The sequence below is a fragment of the Diceros bicornis genome, chromosome X (assembly GCF_020826845.1).
Source record: "Diceros bicornis minor isolate mBicDic1 chromosome X, mDicBic1.mat.cur, whole genome shotgun sequence".
Taxonomy (NCBI): Eukaryota; Metazoa; Chordata; class Mammalia; order Perissodactyla; family Rhinocerotidae; genus Diceros; species Diceros bicornis.
This window is the reverse complement of record NC_080781.1, coordinates 16,795,690-16,816,603: the sequence shown is the minus strand read 5'-3', so window position 1 is coordinate 16,816,603 and position 20,914 is coordinate 16,795,690. Positions and strand designations below refer to the sequence as shown.

At 38.3% G+C, this 20,914-nt stretch overlaps 1 protein-coding gene across 8 annotated transcripts in view; it reads left to right on the top strand.

Annotated features, from left to right (window-relative positions):
* Positions 1-20,570, top strand: part of RPS6KA3 (ribosomal protein S6 kinase A3) — a 109,612-nt gene extending 89,042 nt beyond the window's left edge. For 6 of the 8 annotated variants that reach the window (XM_058535560.1, XM_058535558.1, XM_058535554.1 and 3 more), the window contains 8 exons: positions 2,538-2,663; positions 5,561-5,650; positions 7,628-7,786; positions 9,549-9,710; positions 12,347-12,423; positions 12,952-13,069; positions 18,451-18,591; positions 19,575-20,570. In XM_058535560.1, the coding sequence (XP_058391543.1) occupies positions 2,538-2,663; positions 5,561-5,650; positions 7,628-7,786; positions 9,549-9,710; positions 12,347-12,423; positions 12,952-13,069; positions 18,451-18,591; positions 19,575-19,697 (996 nt within the window). In that variant the 3' untranslated portion in view covers positions 19,698-20,570. The remainder of the gene's footprint in view (positions 1-2,537; positions 2,664-5,560; positions 5,651-7,627; positions 7,787-9,548; positions 9,711-12,346; positions 12,424-12,951; positions 13,070-18,450; positions 18,592-19,574) is intronic. The other 2 variants (XM_058535559.1, XM_058535557.1) reach the window with 2 other exon arrangements.
* The last annotated feature ends 344 nt before the right edge of the window (positions 20,571-20,914 follow it).

Sequence of the window (20,914 nt, the reverse complement as noted above, 5' to 3'; positions counted from 1 at the left end):
CCAGCCTGGTGGTGTAGTGGTTAAGTTCGCACACTCCACTCCGGCAGCTTGGGGTTCATGGGTTCGAATCCCAGGCGTGGACCTACACACCGCTCATCAAGCCATGATGTGGCAGCATCCCACAAAATAGAGGAAGATTGGCACAGATGTTAGCTCAGGGACAATCTTCCTCAGGCAAAAAGAGGAACATTGGTAACAGATGTTAGCTCAGGGACACTCTTCCTCATCAAAAAAAAAAGAAAGAACAGAGGTCAGGAGACTTTTTCTGTAAAGGGCCAGATAATAAATAATTGAGGCTTTGTAGGCTATATGATGTCTGTTGCAACTACTCAACTCTGCCACTGTAGCACAAAAGCAGCCATAGACAATACAGAAATGAACGAGCATGACTGTGTGCCAGTAAAACTTTATTTAGAAAAACTGGTGGTGAATCAGATTTGGCCCATAGGCCATATTGTTTGCCAACCTCTGCCATAGAAACATATAAGAAATAAAAATGAACTTAAATCTCAGGTTTTCCAAGTTTTGTGTCCTTGTTCTTTTGGAGCCCCCATTGTTGCCAGGAAGAAATGGTTGTGGGTACTTCCTTAGGGTGCCCTCGACCTCATTATACTATCTGTTTATCAGAGTTGGAGAAAAAGGAGGTAAAAGCTGCAGAAGCATGTTTCTAGGTGTGTGTGTGTGTTTGTAACAGGAGACTGGACTAGTAAATTAAATGTTATTAGAGGAACACAAGTAGTACAAACCATTAGATTTATTTCTTCCCATCCTAGTATCATGGAAAGATTAATTTATCTTTCTAGTCATAGAGGGAACTAGATATATCTTTTGAAGTATTGAATTGTTTTTAGGGTATAATTAGTGCTTGGATTTGCTTGATGATTAAGTTGCTTTTGCTCTAAAGTTTTTTTCACAAGTTAGTCATCTTGCTTTCCACTTTCTAGAAAACCAATTTAAACACTGGTTTTTGAACAAAGTTCATGTTAAAATAGTCTGTACCTTTTACTATGACAAACGTGTGATGTATGGCAAGTTTTTAAGTTATAACTTCTGTACCTAACGTAGAAATCGCAAACATAGTCTACAGAATTCAAGTTTTAATCTATACGAAGCTCGTAGGCGTGGGAGGGGTCTCCTATCAGTATAGCCAAGGGCAACACGACTTCCCTCAGCCTGTTTATGGAACCAGTAATTTGTTGTTCATCATCCTACCATATGTTATTAGTCCTTAATTAATGGCTTCTCTAGCAGAAGTTGTATTGAAGTCCTTAACCCATTAATGGCTTCTCTAGCAGAAGTTGTATTGAAGCTATGACTTGAGGGTAGAGAAAGGAGGGCGTGGCTACTGATAGTCCAAAATGACAACAATAGGTATCACCTTCAAATGGTATTTTTTTTTTTAATTTTTTGTTTATTGCAGTAACATTGGTTTATAACATTGTATAAATTTCAGGTGTACATCATTTATACTTCTATTTCTGCATAGATTACGTCATGTTCACCACCCAAATACTAATTACAACCCATCACCACACACCTGTGCCGAATTATCCCTTTCGCCCTCCTCCCTCCCCCCTCCCCCCTTCCCCTCTGGTAACCACCAATCCAATCTCTGTCTCTATGTGTTTGTTTATTGTTGTTGTTATCTACTACTTAATGAAGGAAATCATACGGTATTTGACCTTCTCCCTCTGACCTATTTCACTCCGCATAACACCCTCAGTGTCCATCCATGTTGTCACAAATGGCTGGATTTCATCGTTTCTTATGGCTGAGTAGTATTCCATTGTGTATATATACCACATCTTCTTTTTAATCCTCATCGTTACCCTCTGAGAAAACACAGGTTCAAGGTTACACGGCCTACAAGTGGTACGTCTAAGACAAGAATCCAGATGTTCTAATTCTGAATCCTCCTAGATCTTTAGATCTTTTCTTCTATACCGGAAGTTTCAAACTTCTCCCCATTTGCAAAGGTACTTCAAAGACCTATAGCCGGTTGGGGAGTGGAGTGGGGCTCACTCCCAGGCAAGGCTGTCGGCCCCTTATCAAGGAGCTCTGTGTTTTCTGTTGTACATATTCAATTTTTTCTTTTTAACATAAGGTTTTTTTAAAAGCATACTTCTTGCTGTACATTTTATTTTAGACACTTCTAAAATATGCAGTTGTAGAAGAATAAATGCTGTAAAGATTGATTTTTTTACTGATATTCATTTATATTTATAATTAACATCAACAATACATGCTTGGGCCGGCCCCGTTGCTTAGTGGTTAAGTGCACGAGCTCTGCTACTGGCCACCTGGGTTCAGATTCCGGGCGCGCACCGACGCACCGCTTCTCTGGCCATGCTGAGGCCGCGTCCCACATACAGCAACTAGAAGGATGTACAACTATGACTGTAGATGTACAACTATCTACTGGGGCTTTGGGGGAAAAAAATTAAAAAAAAAATGCATGTTAAGTAACATATTACCCTATTATGAAATGTACCAAAGTCATTACGGAACTTTTCGTCCATTTATAATTGTGTTTGTAGCAGTTACACAGGAACAGTATTCAGTTTACTGATGGATATGAAGTAAAAGAAGATATTGGAGTTGGCTCCTACTCCGTTTGCAAGAGATGTATACATAAAGCCACAAACATGGAGTTTGCAGTGAAGGTAAATGTTTTTAGATTTAAAATGCAACTCTAACAGTTCTTATTCATGCGTGTCAGTACCAGTTAAAAATTACACTCTTCTTTGCTAAATGGGCCTTTCATTATAAAAAGATAAGGTAGGGCCGGCCCTGTGGCTTAACGGTTGAGTGCACGCGCTCTGATGCTGGCGGCCCGGGTTTGGATCCCAGGCACGCACCGACATACTGCTTCTTCCGCCATGCTGACGCCGCGTCCCACATACAGCAGCTAGAAGGATGTGCAGCTATGACATACAACTATCTACTGGGGCTTTGGGGGGAAAATAAATAAATAAATAAAATCTTTAAAAAAAAAAAGATAAGGTAAATTTAAATATCTGGCTAGTGATCTTCAGGGATTTTAGTCTGGAACCTTGGATTCCCCTGTGAGCTACAGGTAAGGTAGCATACATCAGTTTGCTAGGGCAGTACCAGTTTACACCTGACCTGATTTTTAGTAGCACCCCTTTTACTCTCAAAAGTCTCCCATTTTATGGTCAAGGTGTCAGGGAATTCCTCGAAATTGTATGCCAAATTTTTTATGTTTACATTTTTCTGGCAAAAATGTTGATGCTGTCCTTCACATTTAAAAGGATCTGTGTGGGCCGGCCCCATGGCTTAGCGGTTAAGGGCGCGCGCTCCGCTGCTGGTGGCCCGGGTTGGGATCCTGGGCGCGCACTGACACACCACTTCTCCGGCCATGCTGAGGCCGCGTCCCACATACAGCAACTAGAGGGATGTGCAGCTATGACATACAACTATCTACTGGGGCTTTGGGGGGAAAAATAAATAAATAATAAAATTATAAAAAAAAAATAAAAGGATCTGTGAACCTATAAAAGAATAGGAACCACTGTGGTGAAATTTATTATCATTAGCTGTTTTAATTTCATCAGGTATCCTAAGAAAATAAGAATTTTCAAAGCCAAAAACCAAGGCTAATGGCTCTATGATAAAGTGTGAGTTGCAAACCTTTAGTTATAAGTGAACAAATACTATACTCAAGTCTCTGCATTTTCACTTCTTGGAATGGTAGCCTCTGCTCTCCCATTGCAAGCAATTCAAGTAATGTCTAAAGCTTTCAACTTACCTTGAAACTTAGAACTAGTCTATAAGTATGGGTAGTTCATGTCTAGTTAGTGGGAAAGTGGCATTAATTGTTATTATTTCCATCCCTCTATCTTTCTAGATCTAGTATGATTTCACTATGTAAAAACAAAATTGAATGTGTTTTATGTATGCATAACAAATATCTGGGAAGATACACACACACAAAAATTATTACTATTCTAAACTTGGATGTAATTGCATTAAAAAGTCATCAGTGTCCATAAGGCTTTCTGTCAGATGTAAGGATAGAACCATAGAAATACATTTTAATTTGCTCTTCTACTCATTGCTCATAGTGAAATCTGGGGTACATAGACATTTTCAGATTGCTTACATGAAAGGAGAGAAGATGAATAATGTACTTGGTAGGCAGTTTAAGGATGTATTTTGCCTCCATAAACACATCAGAAAAAAAGCAGAAATGTCTTGAGGCCGCCTTTGAATTACAGAAACCAGGAGCAGTATACCACAACCTTGAGAATTTCTTCAAGCTATTTATGGATTCTTGTGACTTAAATTAGATTAATAAAAGCAATCCCAGCACAACTTGATTCTACTGAAATTACTACAAATCTAAGATCCACAAGCACAAGTGTGGATATAATGTAAGCTGGGCTCAGATTAGCAGATCAGAGAGAATATTGCCAAAAATAACACCTCCCAGTGTGTTCTGGTTTTCAAAAGACTAGCCCCAGATCATCTCCCTTGAATTAGCATGTCTATTTCATATACCTTTCCTCTTAACCATCCATTTGCCTAATTCCACACTATCATTTGCAGTTGATTACAGTGGACCACCTATATGTTTGTCTTCCCTGTTCTTCAAATACAGAACAGTGTTACAACTAAATCCATTTCAGATAGCAGATTTGGCTCATATTGAGAGTTGCAAGCTCTTTCATAGATTGCTGGAGCATTTGGGTATTTATTACATATATTAATTACTAAGCTGTTTTAAAATTGAAGATATGAAGGTCACAAAATTCATTTCAGACTACCCTTTGGATGAAATGGAAGCAAAACGTTTTGTCTTTTTTTAAATATAATATTACTTAAACAGATTAAAATATTAAGGAACTATTTTTAAGAAGCAGCTGTCATAAAAGAGTTGGAAAGCTACATTAGTATTTTAAAGGGCTTTATTATAATAATTAAACTTAATTCTAGCCAAGTAAAATTCTAAGTGTGGTTTTCTGCTTAGCTTTCTGCCTACCTTCAAAAATAAGCTTGTTCTACTTAACTTGTTAATTAAGTTTTTATAAGTAGCTTACAACTAATGGGATATTCCATTGAAGCATTTTATTAAAGGAAGTAAAAATAAAGTTAATTCAATAAACAGATGCTATGGTGGTATTATAGATACATCTTGCTCATAATTATGTGTATTGATAGGGGTTAGAAATTGACTGAGTTCCTAAAGGTTTAAGACATTCAAGGATGGAAGAAAGATATGTTAACTGTGTTCTTGGTACCTTTTGTTCAGGTTTTTGAGTTTTTAGTAAGTCTTAAACTTACTACAAACTTAAACTGGAGAGACCTGGTGGGAATGTGACTCAAGGCATAGAATTTACTTTACAACCTCTCTGTATATCAAGACTGGCTCTTGAATTTTGATTAGACAGTCTGGCCAGGTACTTGAATAAAATTGGTTGATAAATGGCTTATATGTACAGTGTTTACATAAGATAATACCTAAAGTCTGTAGCTGTAAATACTTAAGTTTTATGACTGTATGGTTCATGAGGTTTTGTGATAAATATTTGCCTTTTAGATTATCGATAAAAGCAAGCGAGACCCAACAGAAGAAATTGAAATTCTTCTTCGTTATGGGCAGCATCCAAACATTATTACTCTAAAGGATGTAAGTAGATTCTTTAACATAGATCATTTGAGTCAGTTGTCTAACTCACATTTGGAATGTTTTCAAATATCATGTGGTAAACAAAGAACTCAATATAGTAAGTAAAAAAAATAGATTAGAAGACAATATATATAGCATAATTCCAGTTATAAAGAAAAATATGTTTGTATAGTTAATTTTTCTACTTTTGCTTTAAGAAAAGAAGTATTGCTGACATTGTTGCTTTTAATATCTATGTTTACTGGAACGTGGGTATTAATTAATATTCAGGATTGACTAGTCTCACGCTCCATGGACTTCCCAAACTATCTTCCACAGTACTGCCAGAGAGAGCTAACGCTCATATCTAACCATGTTACTTCTCTGCCTATAGTTCATACCCCCCATCACCTCCAGTTCCCACTTTTCTCCATCCATAGTAGTTTTCACACTTCCTAGCACACGCTATGCTCCAGCCGTGCTCCAGTGTGTACAAATTTTTGAACATGCCTCATTTTCTCATGCTGCCCTGTCTTGAATTTATGGTTCCCTCAAGTTGAGAACACAGTTGCCCTTCTTTGCCTTGCTAACTACCTCACATCTAAGACTTTGCTAAGGCATCGCTTCCTCCAGGAAGCTTGCCCTGCCCATCACTGCCCTTCCCCTAGAGAAGTGAGGTATCCTTTCCCTGCTACCTATGGCTTTTATCATAACAGAGCTGTTGACAGAGGGTGTGAACTCCCCAGGCAGCGTTAACTCCTCTCTGGGTGATGGTGCTCACATAGGCTCAAAGGCCATATCTGGGTGTTGTAGACCAGATATGTCACATGGCCAGTTAAGCCAGAGGACTTCTAAGGTACCTTTCACCTCTGAGATTTTGTGAATTCCAAAGTTTACCCTCCCTTCTTCCTAACCAAAACTCCAATGTCCTCAGATTAATTTATCATTGCTCATTGTTAGAAGGAGAATGTTATAACTTAGTCCCATTAAAATGAGAAGCTATTTAAGTGACTCTAATTAATATAACCTCCAAGAATCCAACCAAGTAAATTACAAAGAAAGTGTAGAAAATACTTCTCTCAGCCTGGCCTTGGAAACTCCCGACGCTGTCACTATTTTTTACGTCTTTACTCCTTCCTTCATTTCAAATTCCAAAGTCTCCAAAATTTTCCCCACTTTTATTACAGCATCTCCCACATTTTTTTAACTCTTATTTCTATGTCTGTCTGTCCCTACCAGAATAAAAACTTTGAAGGCAGGTACCTTATTTTCTCCATATTTGGGGTCCCAGCACGTGGTACCTCTTATGCAGCTAAATAAAGGTATGCAGTAACTCCATGATGAGGGGGAATGAAAGGGACTGAAGTTTAATAAAGGGGTTATTTCAGTTCAAGATTGCCTGGAGTAAAAATCAAAAATTACAGTAAGCTTTCTATTTCTACATTAGGAGTAAACTGGTATGCTTCTATGGGACTGGATGGAATTTCTCATTGCTACTTAATCTTCCTTCTTAATTCTTGCCACAACTTGTCTTTCAGTTTAATCAAAACCAGAATAATTCATTGTACTGTGTATGTAAATAAATATACTAGAACTTCTATAAATATAGATGTTCTGCAATTGCAGAAGTTCCACAAAAATCACAGGAGTGTGTTTTTGTACCATCCGTGCCATCGTAGGTAGATAGAAAGATCAAGAGGAATGAACTCTAAGAGCAAAAGTTCAGTGCCCCTTCCTAATACGATGCCCATAGTTACTTTGATTGCCATCAATGAAGTTTCACAGGAGGAAATTGCAGGTTATTTTTCTGACATTCAATCTCATCAATTCCTATTTTAATATTATGTGTACAAATTTTATATCCTCCATTGGTTGTGATAAGTAAAATTTTCCTTGAATATAAAATGAGTTTTAATTTCTCTTTTAATATATAAACTTTGTTCTGAGCACATGTAAAGCTTTAAATAATTTTTTACATTTTGGTGTTGAATTTTATAGGTATATGATGATGGAAAATATGTGTATGTAGTGACAGAACTTATGAAAGGGGGTGAATTGCTGGATAAAATTCTTAGACAGAAATTTTTCTCTGAACGAGAGGCCAGTGCTGTCCTGTTTACTATAACCAAAACTGTTGAATATCTTCATGCACAAGGGGTAAGTCTTTTTAACATTTATAATATATATATGTGCATATGTATACACACACATACATAAACGTAGATACCATTTTTCTTTTCTTAACGTTTGAGCTAAAATTACAAAGGTATAAGTTACTTTATGCATGTAATGGAAAATAACTGCTGTTAGCTTAATTATCATACTGTTCTTCCTCTACCTCAACTTCTCCATTGAGCTTGAAGTGCTACTTTGAAATCTTAGCTTGTTTATGTTAAATTCTTATGCTTCCCAAGAAAAAGTGAGATTTTCTGACCTGGAAGACATAGCGCCATTTTTGCTAGGCCACTCTGTATACTTGAGAACTGGGCCCATTTTAAGTTTAGAAGCAGAACCAGAGAATCATAGGTTGTAGTCACTTACAAAAGGAAATCTTTCAAACGGATGAGGCCAAGTTATCACCTGGCTTCTGGCTGGTGGATGCTCTCATTTCTTCCTGCATACAGATTTCTAGTAAATGGCAAAAAATCATATTTTTAAAAGAAGAGAAATCTGAGAGGGAAAGGGAACAAAGGAGAAAATGAGGGGAGGGAGGGAGGAAAGAAGAACAGCAGAAGAGTGAAGATGAATGGAAAGCAAGAAAAAAAAATGAGATTACTTTCTAAGGAGTTTATTTTCAATACATTATTCTCGTTTTGTTTGTCTTTGCCCCTAGAAGCTAACAAGTGGAATGTGTTAATTTAATTCTAGAGCTTCTTGACCTCTAGCTGGTCAAGATTCGCCTAGTAATGTAGCTATAAACTAGGAGAACTCACTATTCACCAAAGAATTTATGACTTTGCAATCATCTAAGTCTTCTATGTTCTTTTCCCGATGCCTCAGCAGTAATTAGTTATCAAAACGGTCTGGAGAAGTAACGTTCTAGATGTTAGGAACTAAAACTGAGGTGATTGATTAGAATATAGACTCAGAATTTGGGGATGGAAGAAACCCTTAAGTCTAATAAAGTGTCAGAGAGGCTTATGATAAAAGAAGTATTCAAGTAAGTGATTAAAGGAGGAAAATAATACAAAACTAAAGGAATAATATCTTTTTGTGTGTGTCTCATTGTCACTTGGATATCAAATAGGCAATACTTAAAGCCTGTTTTTTGGGGTTTTTTTTCCTTTTTACTGCTAAGCCCCATTCCTGTTCCATTGAGCCTGTCAGCACATGTTTGTTGTGTACATCCATTGTACATGCCATTCCCTCTACTTAGAATGACCGTTCCCTGCTGTTCTGGCTTGTTCATTCTGTTCTTCAAGTCTTAGATCAGATGTTACTTCCTCTAGAGACCCTCCCTGACCTCCCTAGTTATGCCCCATCTCTCACCTGTTTATTCTCTGCCTCCCCTACTACTGTAAGCTCCTAGCATGTAAAGGCAAAGCTCTTGTGGGTCTTGTTCACCATAGTATCTGCAGCTTCTTATATAACACCCTGGCACATGGTAGGCAGTCAATAAATGTTTGTTGAATGAATGAATAACCTGGAGACAGATATTATTGGTATTTGCTTTTCTCCTTAACCCGCTTACTTATTTGACAAAGAGGGGGAAGGTAAATACTATTCTTTCTTCCTCCTCCTTGCCCCAGTTTTGTGTTAGAGAGTTATACTTACATTATCAGCATTTTATAATGTTGGAATAATTTAAAGATCAGCACTCATCATCTTGTTAAGTGCATTGCTTGACAGTTTTTGAATAAAAATTTTCTATAATGGAAATGTATTGTTAATGTACCTCTTTAATTTGTATTTCAATTAGGTGGTTCACAGAGACTTGAAACCTAGCAACATTCTTTATGTGGATGAATCTGGCAATCCAGAATCTATTCGAATTTGTGATTTTGGCTTTGCCAAACAGCTAAGAGCGGAAAATGGTCTTCTCATGACTCCTTGTTATACTGCAAATTTTGTTGCACCAGAGGTAATTGTGAAAGCATTTGCTTGCAGTGTTTCATTATATTTAAAAACTCATTTGCTGTGTTTAATATAGTATAGTTGTTTAATTGAAGACTTACTGAACAAATAATTAGAATAAAATGTCAGCCCTTTCTCTTCTGTTGGTACTTCATCTTGTCATTAGCCCACTACTACCTATAATCCTTTTCCCTCCCTGACTTCTGTTTTTCTTCATAATCACACATCTGTAGTTTCTCCTATCATTAACACTTTTGTGCTTGTCAGTGCATGAAATTAAATGGAAACTAGCTTATTCTCCTGCTTTTCTAATACCCTTCTAATTTCCTGGTTTGTCACCATTTTTCCTGTATTTCCAAGACTAAAACGTCATCGTCTCTTCTTGCCTTTAGCAAAAAGGTGGTAGCGTAACTAGTTACCATCTGTTATCCCCTAAAACCAGTTTGGGGTTTTTCTATTCACAGAACTGCTATCCCAGCCCCTGCTTCCCTCACTACCCCAGGTGTCTGCCACAGCCTAGGTGCACATTGCACCCTCTTGTCATTCTGTGATCATTCCACAAAAGAGCCACAAAGCTACTGAAGTCTTCTTTACACACTCCTTTGATCAAGTTGCTGCTTTTCCTAAGAAATTGCAGTTCTCCACTGCTTTGCCTCCAAGATTTCTTGCCTTTCTATTATCACTATGTAAAAAAAATGTAACTATGAACAAGATAAAAAATAATAGTTAACCCTAATATAGGGCTTATATGCCAGGCACATATATTAACTGATTTCATCCTCACAACATATAGTTTACATGTAATGATTCATTCTCGTGATAACTATGTGAGGTGAGTACTTTTATTTGCATTTTACAGGAAACCAGGTACAATGAGAGGTTACGTCATTTTCCTGTGGTCAGATCTAGATTTGAGGCCAGGCACTCTGGCTGCAAAGCCTGTGCCTTTACCGTGTGTAGATATTTCACAAAAATGGTAATAGTTGGTAATGTTGGGATAGTTGGATTATAGAGTTGGATTTCCCTCCTCTATTTTCCAAACTTTTTGTGATTTTGTTACTTTTTAGATATAAGATAATATTTTTTAAAAGACTTCTTGGATCTGCTCTCCCAGTGGTACTAGAACTGATGAGGGACAGATTGTTTGCTTGTTTGTCCACGTATCCACAGCCTCTGACACATCTTGGTCTCCAAGCATGGTCACTTAATCTAGCCATCTCACTTTTCCTCATGAGTGTTTCCTGCGTCGTACAAGCAATCTGAAATCACCATGTAGCTCTTATGCCTTGGCACATTGGAATATTTTTGCTTCCACACCTACCTCTAAATTCATCTTCTTTCAGAAATATTCCACAATTAAACTCTCCTTAAACTTGACCTTTTAACTCTATGTCTCCAATGCTCCATTTAGTTGTCCAAGTTAAAACTTAGAAGTCCTTCTGAAATCCTCCTTCTCTATCATTTCTCCATATCCAGTCTGTCGCCAAATCATTTCCATTCTGATTCCTAAATATTTTAGACCCCTTCTTCCCTTACCGTATATGGCTAGTCTCTACTAAGTCCTTCCTGTTTTATCTCTGTCTTTTCCTCTTCATGTCCTGCCCTAGTGCAGATCCTCACAGCCTTTCACTTAGTTTGCTACAAACTGCCTCCTATCAGATGGCCTTGTCTCCAGTCTCTCTTCTTGCCGGCATTTCCTCTATACCTTCAGTTATCTTTCTGGTATACACATCTACTTACTTTATTTCCCTGTTTAATGATTTAATGATATCTGATTGCCTACAGGAAAAAAAAACTAAATTCCTTCACAACATATTTATAAAAGCCCTTCAGTCTCTGTAGTATCCCCTACCTGGAGATCTGGCCACACTGAACTCCTTGCCTGTCGCTAAGCATGCTCTGCTCTCTTGCCTCCGCCCTTTGAGTGTCCTCTGCCCTCCCCCACATCCTCCTTTTGCCTCCTGAATTCTTACTTATAGGCCCAATACAAGCAGGCTGCTCCCTAGTCTTCTCTCCCCATATCAAGAATGAATTGCTTCGTCATCTTTGTACCCATAGCACTTTAGACATAATTTTGTTGTAATACTTATCATGTTTAATTGTTAACTATGTATATGTTTATTTCCCCTGCCAGATTCTGATTTTCTTAAGGAAACCAGAGTTGTTTTGTATTTGTCACAGTTCATGCCTGATAATAGTTGATGATTATTAAATGCTTGAGTGAATCAAATTATATATGTATATAAAAGTACAGTTTTACACTATATCATTTGTACTAAGTTATATGGGTTCTTAAAAGTCTTGTTTTATGTAACCATCTCTGCAGCCCCATGCAAAATATAAATATTTTTAAAATAAGAAACTTACCTTCAATTTATTTTATAGTCCTTTGTGTGCCACAGCAGCATTCAATAAATGTTAATTCAAATACCAAAATTTAATTTTATATACATGGATTATTAGTAGTATAAAGTTCTAGAATAGGATTAATATATTGCCTTGTTTGTTAATCATATTCTGTTGAGGTTTTTCTTATGCATTGATTTAGGAGATATAATTCAGTTCGCAGCCTATCGAAATCTGTATAATGAAAAGTGGTGTAATGAAAAGTGGTGTGTTAATACTAATTTTTAATTTTCCTAGGTTTTAAAACGACAAGGCTATGATGCTGCTTGTGATATATGGAGTCTTGGTGTCCTCCTCTATACGATGCTTACTGGGTGAGTGTGTACCATATGTTGTAAACATTTATTCATCAATATTTTGCTTAAAATATCTAGGTTTATTTTTTTAATCTTTATGTGGTAATATCTTTCTTCCCATGTTTTCTCATGTTATTTAATAATAAAATCCTGTATATGTATCACATTTATAGCTGTATCATTACTGATTTTCTATAATGTACTATTTATTAATGCCTTGAGGTCTTAAATTGATTTTTTCCATATCTTTTTTTTACTCTTTTTATATCATAAACATACGTTTTAAATATTTTATTCTATAATTTATAGTATCTTAAAAATATTTACACTATTGTATATTAAGTCTAATTAATATTTTATAACTTATACCTTGACTTGGTGCTTTATGGAGCTTCGTGTTGTTGATATTCTTCACTTTAGTAGATTTCAATAAAGTATTACATTAATTGAATTACTCAAGAGTACTTTTGGACACTGCAAATAAGTATAGATTACCAACCAAAAAGAAATTTTATTCATTAACATTTTAATTTTATTATAAATTAGTTACACTCCATTTGCAAATGGCCCTGATGATACACCAGAGGAAATATTGGCACGGATAGGCAGCGGAAAATTCTCACTCAGTGGTGGTTACTGGAATTCTGTTTCAGACACAGCAAAGGTAAGTATGGCTTCCTATTATAAGCTTTTGAGGAGATAATTTTTCATAATCCCTGGTAAGAAGAAATAATGTCAGTTAGAAACTTTTGTTTATAAAGTATTATTTTAAAGTGATGTTACCAAATAACTTGAACTCAAAAAGGGACCAATTATTCTGCTTCTTTCCCAGAAGGCATTGGTTTGGCTTTATTATCTATACATCTAAAGCTACTTCTCACTGACAAACGTGATGAATAATAATGGTGGCAGTCTTCATGATTTGTATCTACTCTGTGCCTCACACTGCATTTTACCTAAATTATCTCATTTAATCCTCTTAACAATCCTGGAAAGTAGGTGGTAGTATCCACATTTCACAGAAGGAAACCAAGGCCCAGAATTTTAGTGTGAACTTTGTGGCACACCAGGGGCACTTCAAACTAAACAGCTGATTCCAAAGCCCTTGTTCCCTAGAATAACTATACCACGTTCTATTTTTGGTTCATATTATGAAGAAAGGGGTCTCATCTCTTTCACAATAAACAGTAGCATAGTTTTGTAATGTCTGCTTGAAATCCATTTGAGAAGCCTTTCTCACTGGAAAATCTGCCATCCCCTGACTAGCACTGACTTGCTTTCCAACTCTGCTCTAGTTTCACTTTATTCATAGAAAATTCTCTTTTAAAAAGAAGAGCAAAGTTTTCTACTTCAAAATAAGAAAAACATAGAGGAGATGAAGAAGGTACATACTGGTAAAAGTGCTTGCTGATTTTTCTGAGAGGTCGAAGCTTGAGTTGAGGTGATTGCTTAAGTAAATCTGGGCATGTCAAAAATATATATAGATACTTTTGGCATAGAGATGAAGCCTCAGTTAACCAGTTTAATGTCTGTGTAGATAATACTTGGTTTTATAACTGCATTTAAAATGAAATGTTAGGAGGCTGCCCCATGGCCTGATGGTTAAGTTCGGTGCACTCCACTTTGGCAGCCTGGGTTAATGGGTTCAGATCGTGGGCATGGACCTACACCACTTGTCAGCCATGCTGTGGTGGCAACCCACATAGAAAATAGAGGAAGATTGGCACAGATGTTAGCTCAGAGTGAATCTTCCTCAGCAAAAACAAAGGAAATGTTAGGGCTGGCCCCATGGCTTAGCGGTTAAGTGCGCGTGCTCCTCTACTGGCGGCCTGGGTTTGGATCCTGGGCGCGCACCGACGCACCGCTTCTCCGGCCATGCTGAGGCCGCGTCCCACATACAGCAACTAGAAGGATGTGCAGCTATGACATACAGCTATCTACTGGGGCTTTGGGGGAAAAATAAATAAATAAATAAGAAATATTAGCCTTTCTCTTTTTTTTAACAATAAAATTTATTAAACCAGATAATTCATTTTTCTGAGCACTTGTTTCCTTTTTAATTCATGTGTTAAGCACCTACAATGTGCTTAATAAGTGAAGCCTCCAGGGATAAAAGATGTGATTTATATAGTATTCTTGATCTCAGGGAGCTCACAGTCTAGTTGAGAGATGGCCAAAAATATACAGTACAGTGTCACGTGTGCTGTTACAGTGGTTTGTTTTCTGTGCTAAAGAAGTTCACAGATGATGCTCAGTCAAAAAGATTTCAGGAAAGGCTTTCCAGAAGCATCAAAGGGATTTGTCAGGCAGCTTTGGGGAGTAGAAGGATATAGCCCATCCCAGGCTGAGGGGACGGCACATGCTATTTGTGGTCATGACGGCATGGGAATGGCAGAATGCCTCCAGGGAGCTGCAAGGAGTTTGATATATATGACTAGTACAGGGTACATGTGAGAGGGTAGCCAATGAACCCAGATCATGAAAGGCTTTATAGATCATGCTCAGGATTTGGGGTTTACACTAGGTGTTGAGAACTGTTGAAAAATATTAAGCATTGTAACGATCAGATTTTCCTTCTTCAAGTTCACTCTGGAGCAGTAACTCTTATCCATGGAGTCTGCCACAAACTTGGTCATGATCAGTTGGGAGGTATATCAAGTAATGTTACCGTATAAAGTATCAGAGCCTACACACTGCCTGCTTTTTTAATAAGTTAAAGCAAGTCAAGGTTATCTCTATAATTTCTATAATTTGGTTCTCATTCACTTTCATTCTAGTATGCTTTTTTGAGTGAAAGAGAAAGACAGGTGAGGACAAATAGAGCACAAAAAATTGCATCCAATTCACAGCCTATCTTATAAATGCCACATTATTACTAATAACTTTTACTAATTTGTCCAGGTAAGACTTGTGATTACAAGCATGATGTAATATAGTAAATACCCACAAAATGGGGAGGGAGGGCTCTATCAATCTGGTGTGTCCCCTCGAGAGCAAGTTGTACATGTGAGTGTCATCAGTCTTAGGGGCCATATGTGGCTTTGAGAAGAACATTTACTGAGGACTTACGTGCCAAGGACTGTGCTAACACTTTTACCTACATTATTTCATTCAGTTCTCACTGACCTAATATTAGGGGCATTACTTGTAAGGTTTTGCAATATTTCAGGTCATGAATGATGAAGACTTAAACTAGAGCAGTTATAGTGGGATTTGAGCCAAATGGAAGAAAAATTTAGGAGGCAGAATAGACTCAGTGGTTTATTGGACATAAGAAGCAAGAGAGAAGCAGATATAAAGCATGCAGTCCACATTTCCACCTTGGGCAAATGAGTGGGTAATGGTGTCCTTCACCAAGATGTAGAATACAAAAGAAGTAGTTTTGAGAGGAGTGATGATTGCAAATTTGGACATTATGAATTTGAAGTGCTTCTTTGATATTTAGTTAAGAGATATATGTCCATTAGGCAGCTGGCTATATGAATGTAGATCTTAGGAGAGAAGTCTGGAGTGGACATTTGAAGGAGTTATCATCCATAGTAGCTAAAGCCAGGAGCATGAATGAGTTTATCTAAGCAGAGTGATAAGAGAGCTATGGAAGGAATTCAGGGAAGCACCACCATTTAAAGAGAAAGCTTAGGAGGAGTAGCCATTGAAGGGTAGCAGTAGGAGAAGTGGTTCTAAGTGACTTGGCCAAAAGTGCACTGGTTAACACACAGATGTGATTAAAATTATAATAGAGTTTTATCGTGCCCCTGGGCAGTTTTGCAACCTTTTATGCATTTGAAGCAGTTTACCCACTTTCAGAATTTGGAAGGGGAGGTCCCTAATTGTTTCTCTTTTTATTTCTAATTCTGTTAGAGTAGCTTACTCCTGTTCTTAGCTGTTAATAACTAAAAGCAACAGTAAATATCTAGTAGCAGAGGAGTACTTGGAATAACATCTCCCCAATTCCCATTCTCTAGTCAACCACCAGGTTCTGTCGGTTCTTTCTCCTTTTTTTTTTTTTTTTTGTGTGAGGAAGATCAGCCCTGAGCTAACATCCATGCCAATCCTCCTCTTTTTGCTGAGGAAGACTGGCCCTGAGCTAACATCTATTGCTAATCCTCCTCCTTTTTTTTTTTCCCCTTTTTCTCCCCAAAGCCCCAGTAGATAGTTGTATGTCATAGTTGCACATCCTTCTAGTTGCTGTATGTGGGACACCGCCTCAGCATGGCCAGACAAGCGGTGCGTCGGTGTGCGCCCGGGATGTGAACCCGGGCCGCCAGTAGCGGAGCGCGGGCACTTAACCCCTAAGCCATGGGGCCGGCCCCCGGTTCTTTCTCTTAAGTACCTCAATTCCATCCATATATCTCCATCTCTTCCACCACCACCCCCCACCCCACCCCACCCCCGCTCAAGCTATCATCTCTCGCCAGTCTCTAATTGGAGTCTCCAGGCTTGCTCCCTCCAATCCATTTTCCTCTACACTTAGTGAGTGTAATCTCTCTAAAGTGCAAATCTGACCCCATCACTCCTTTGCTTTAAATGATTTATCACCTCTAGAAAAAGCCCAAATTTGCTAATGTGGCTTACAAGGGCTTTCATGGTCGGGTCCCTTCTCACTTCCCCCACTTTATCTGCTGCCACGTTCTCCTTTACAATTTATGCTACAGCCACATTGCACTCTTTTCAGTTCCTTAATTGTGGCATGTTCTCTCGCCCCTGAGGGCTTTCCTCCGAACACACTCCATTCTATCTCCCTGAAATGTTCTGTTTCCCCCTTCCCTAATCCAGTTCCTGGTTATCCTTCAGGTCTTACATTCCTCTAAAGAAGTCACTTCTTTTCTTTTTTTCTTTTTTTTTGTGAAGAGGATCAGCACTGAGCTAACATCTGCCAATCCTCCTCCTCTTTTTGCTGAGGAAGACTGGCCCTGGGCTAACATCCGTGCCCATCTTCCTCCACTTTATGTGGGATGCCGCCACAGCATGGCTTGACAAGCGGTGCATCGGTGCATGCCCGGGATCCGAACCGGCGAAGCCCGGGCCGCCATAGCGGAGCGCGTGCACTTAACCGCTTGCGCCACTGGACCGGCCCCTAAAGAAGTCACTTCTAAGCCACCCCACGCTGTTCAGTTCAGGTGTCTCTTTGTGTTCTTCTAGCTGCACCTCGTATTTATTCGTCCCATCAAAGAACTTACTATTTGCTTTGTAATTGATTCTTTGTCTCTCCCTCACTAGGCTGAAAACTTCGTGAGGTCAGAGTTCATTTCTGTCTTATTCACTGCTAAATACCCAATGCCTAGCAGAGTGCCTGGCCTTTAATGGATACTCAATAGATATATTTTGAATGAAAAATTAAACAAGTGGTAGATAGCTTTTATAAATCACAATTGTTTTATTTTGAAGAGTATAAAACTATATAGCAGTTATATGGATCTATAGTCCATGCATAGGAAAGCATTTGGATACATAGGAAGCATTTGTCTCTGGGGGAGAGTGGGTTTCTGGGTGTTCTTCATGTTCTTTTGCTTCTCTGTGTTTCTGATTTTTCTATAATGCCCATGAGTTGTTTTTGAAGTAGAAAAAAATAAAAAGAACTCTATAATCTTTTGGGGGGGTATTTAGGGCCCTCCAATTAAATTCCTATTATTGGACAGTTACGTTCTGCTTTTTCAGTATTACCAGCAGTACAAAAAAGTCTTAAGTAGCTGAAAATTACTTAGAAATAAACCTTAAAAAAATGCAGAAAACTCAGAATATCTGAGGGAAAAAAAGAGCCAAAGTACTTAAAGACACATAAAATGTGGTAAATTTACCCTTTGTAATGCACCCAAATTACCGTTACTCAGGGAGGAGAAAACAGAGACTTAGGTTTTTGCCTTTCTTTTTTTTTTTTTTTTAAACAAATTGTCATGTTGACCAAATTGCTTTGAGCCCAGAGGTCTGCTACTGGGAAAAAAATAGTGTCTTATAAACTAAGTAAGAATGTGCAGCAGTATTGAGTGCTATAGAAAACAAACAAAAAGGTTTAAGCTTGTTTTATTATTATTCTTCCCATTACAGGACCTGGTGTCAAAGATGCTTCATGTGGACCCTCATCAGAGACTGACTGCTGCCCTTGTGCTCAGACACCCTTGGATCGTCCACTGGGACCAGCTGCCGCAATACCAACTGAACAGACAGGACGCGCCGCATCTAGTCAAGGTGAGCAGTCCCATCCAGGCACTGTCTTCCACATGTCCTCCAGGAGAGACTAGGAGACACCTTCTCCGTGCCCAGCACCTTTCCCTTTCACTTCCCCTCTCAGTCTGCATCCAATTCTTGTGTGGGATTCTTATACAGTGGGTGATTTAGAAAAGAAAAATCAAGGCATGCGAGAATATCATAATAAAACTAGTTTAAGAATGACTTCTGAATTTCTGAATTTATCAGTCAGATAAGCTTATGGATTTCCTAGCTTTTCTTTATACTTGTCTTTCTTATGCACAACCCAAAGCAGACTCTTTGAGGTTGTCAGCAGTGGCAAAACACAGTGGCAAAGAGCATGCCTTGCTGCCTCTCATATGAAAGGATTGCAAAGAAAAAAAGAGTTGAGTAGTCCTAAGAAAAGTGAGGACTGCTCGTTTTGAGCCCATCCCTGTCCTCTCTCATTCATAATTTCAACTTCCCACACTGGCCTCTTGAATTTTAGTTAAATCAGAAGATTTGACCAGTGTGGTTATTTTCACTATGAGTCTAATAAAATCTATATAAATTTGCATATGAAGAAATTAGCTGGTGAAAAAAACCTTCATTTCGTATTCTTTTATTTTTATTATTTTTGTGTGTGTGTGAGGAAGATCAGCCCTGAGCTAACATCCGTGCTAATCCTCCTCTTTTTGCTGAGGAAGACTGGCTCTGAGCTAACATCTATTGCCAATCCTCCTCCTTCCCCCCGCCCCCAAGCCCCAGTAGATAGTTGTATGTCATAGTTGCACATCCTTCTAGTTGCTCTATGTGGGACACGGCCTCAGCATGGCCGGAGAAGCGGTGCGTCAGTGCGCGCCCGGGATCCGAACCCGGGCCGCCAGTAGCAGAGCACGCGCACTTAACCGCTAAGCCACGGGCCCGGCCCATTCATTTCGTATTCTGTGTACATGTGATTACTCATTGTCATTTTTGTTGTGACCTTTCTTTCCTGTTTTCAGGGTGCCATGGCAGCTACGTATTCTGCTTTAAACCGTAATCAGTCACCAGTTTTGGAACCAGTAGGCCGCTCTACTCTTGCTCAGCGGAGAGGTATTAAAAAAATCACCTCCACAGCCCTGTGAAGTGACCTCAGTGAGATATTTGGTACCATGGTGTAAGCTGATAGCACAAGTTCTGGCGACAGGGAGCACATATCTGAGAGACACCTGCAAGCACACACTGTCCCAGCTGGTACCCATAATGCTGCTGCTCCTGCTGCTGCTCCTGCTTTCGTCTCTTCTCGCTTTAAATGATTGTTAGCAAGTTAGATTTTCCTGGAGCTTCGGATGAAATGAAAATGGAAACATGACGAAGATATATTCACTGAATCAACAAGAAGAATAATGAACATATGAATACCACCTAAAAATACACTGAATAAAGTACTCTACACCATATAGCATTATTTTTATAGGAAATATTTCATGTCCCTTAAATATTCTTTGTTAGTTATAGGGATGGACAGTTTATGTTAAGCACTTAGCTTAAACAATCCGTTTATATTAGCACTGTATCCCTTGTGCCATCCAACATTTTGTATGTTTTTGTAAACAGTTCATATACAGTACATTTCTGTACTGCTTTCTTTAATGTATACATGCCTTGTTTAACTTGGAATCTATTATTATTAATCAATTGACTATTAAATCTGGTTAAATAGTTCACCTGGATTAACGGTATTGTTGGACAGCCCTAAAAATGGCCAGATTGTGGAACAGCTGTTGAATGTAATACTTCCAAAATGTACATATCTTTCCCCATGTCTGTTTCACTGGTTCGTTCGTTTGTTTGTTTCTTAAAGTCAGGTGCTCTGTCAGACTAACCTAGAGAGCTGTTATGGTAGAGAAAGTTATATGTGTGTGGCGTGACATCAAGAGTACACCTATGAAGTTAGTCCATATACTTTGCAACTCCTTAGGGTTCTTTTTTCCTTAATAAAGGAAGTAGTCCTTGCACTTTTAATCTTAAATAGTATCCCTACTTAGTATTTGGCATATAATTTGGTATTTTGCCAACAAACATCAAAGGCCTTTGAGAGTCATGGTGAAGAGATTGGCGAAGGAAAATTTAGCAACAGATCATTCAAGTCCCCCTGGATACTTCATGTTTAAATAGATCAAATTGCAGAATTTAGCATATGAATAACAGGATACCTGTTCTTGTATACCTGCAAGAAAAGTATGCTTTTTTGGAAAAAAGGTAAATCATAATGAGTTCTATCCCATTACGATGCTCTATATTAAACACTAATTTGAATATAATAAAGGCCACGGGCCTCTATATGGAATTGAATTTAAAC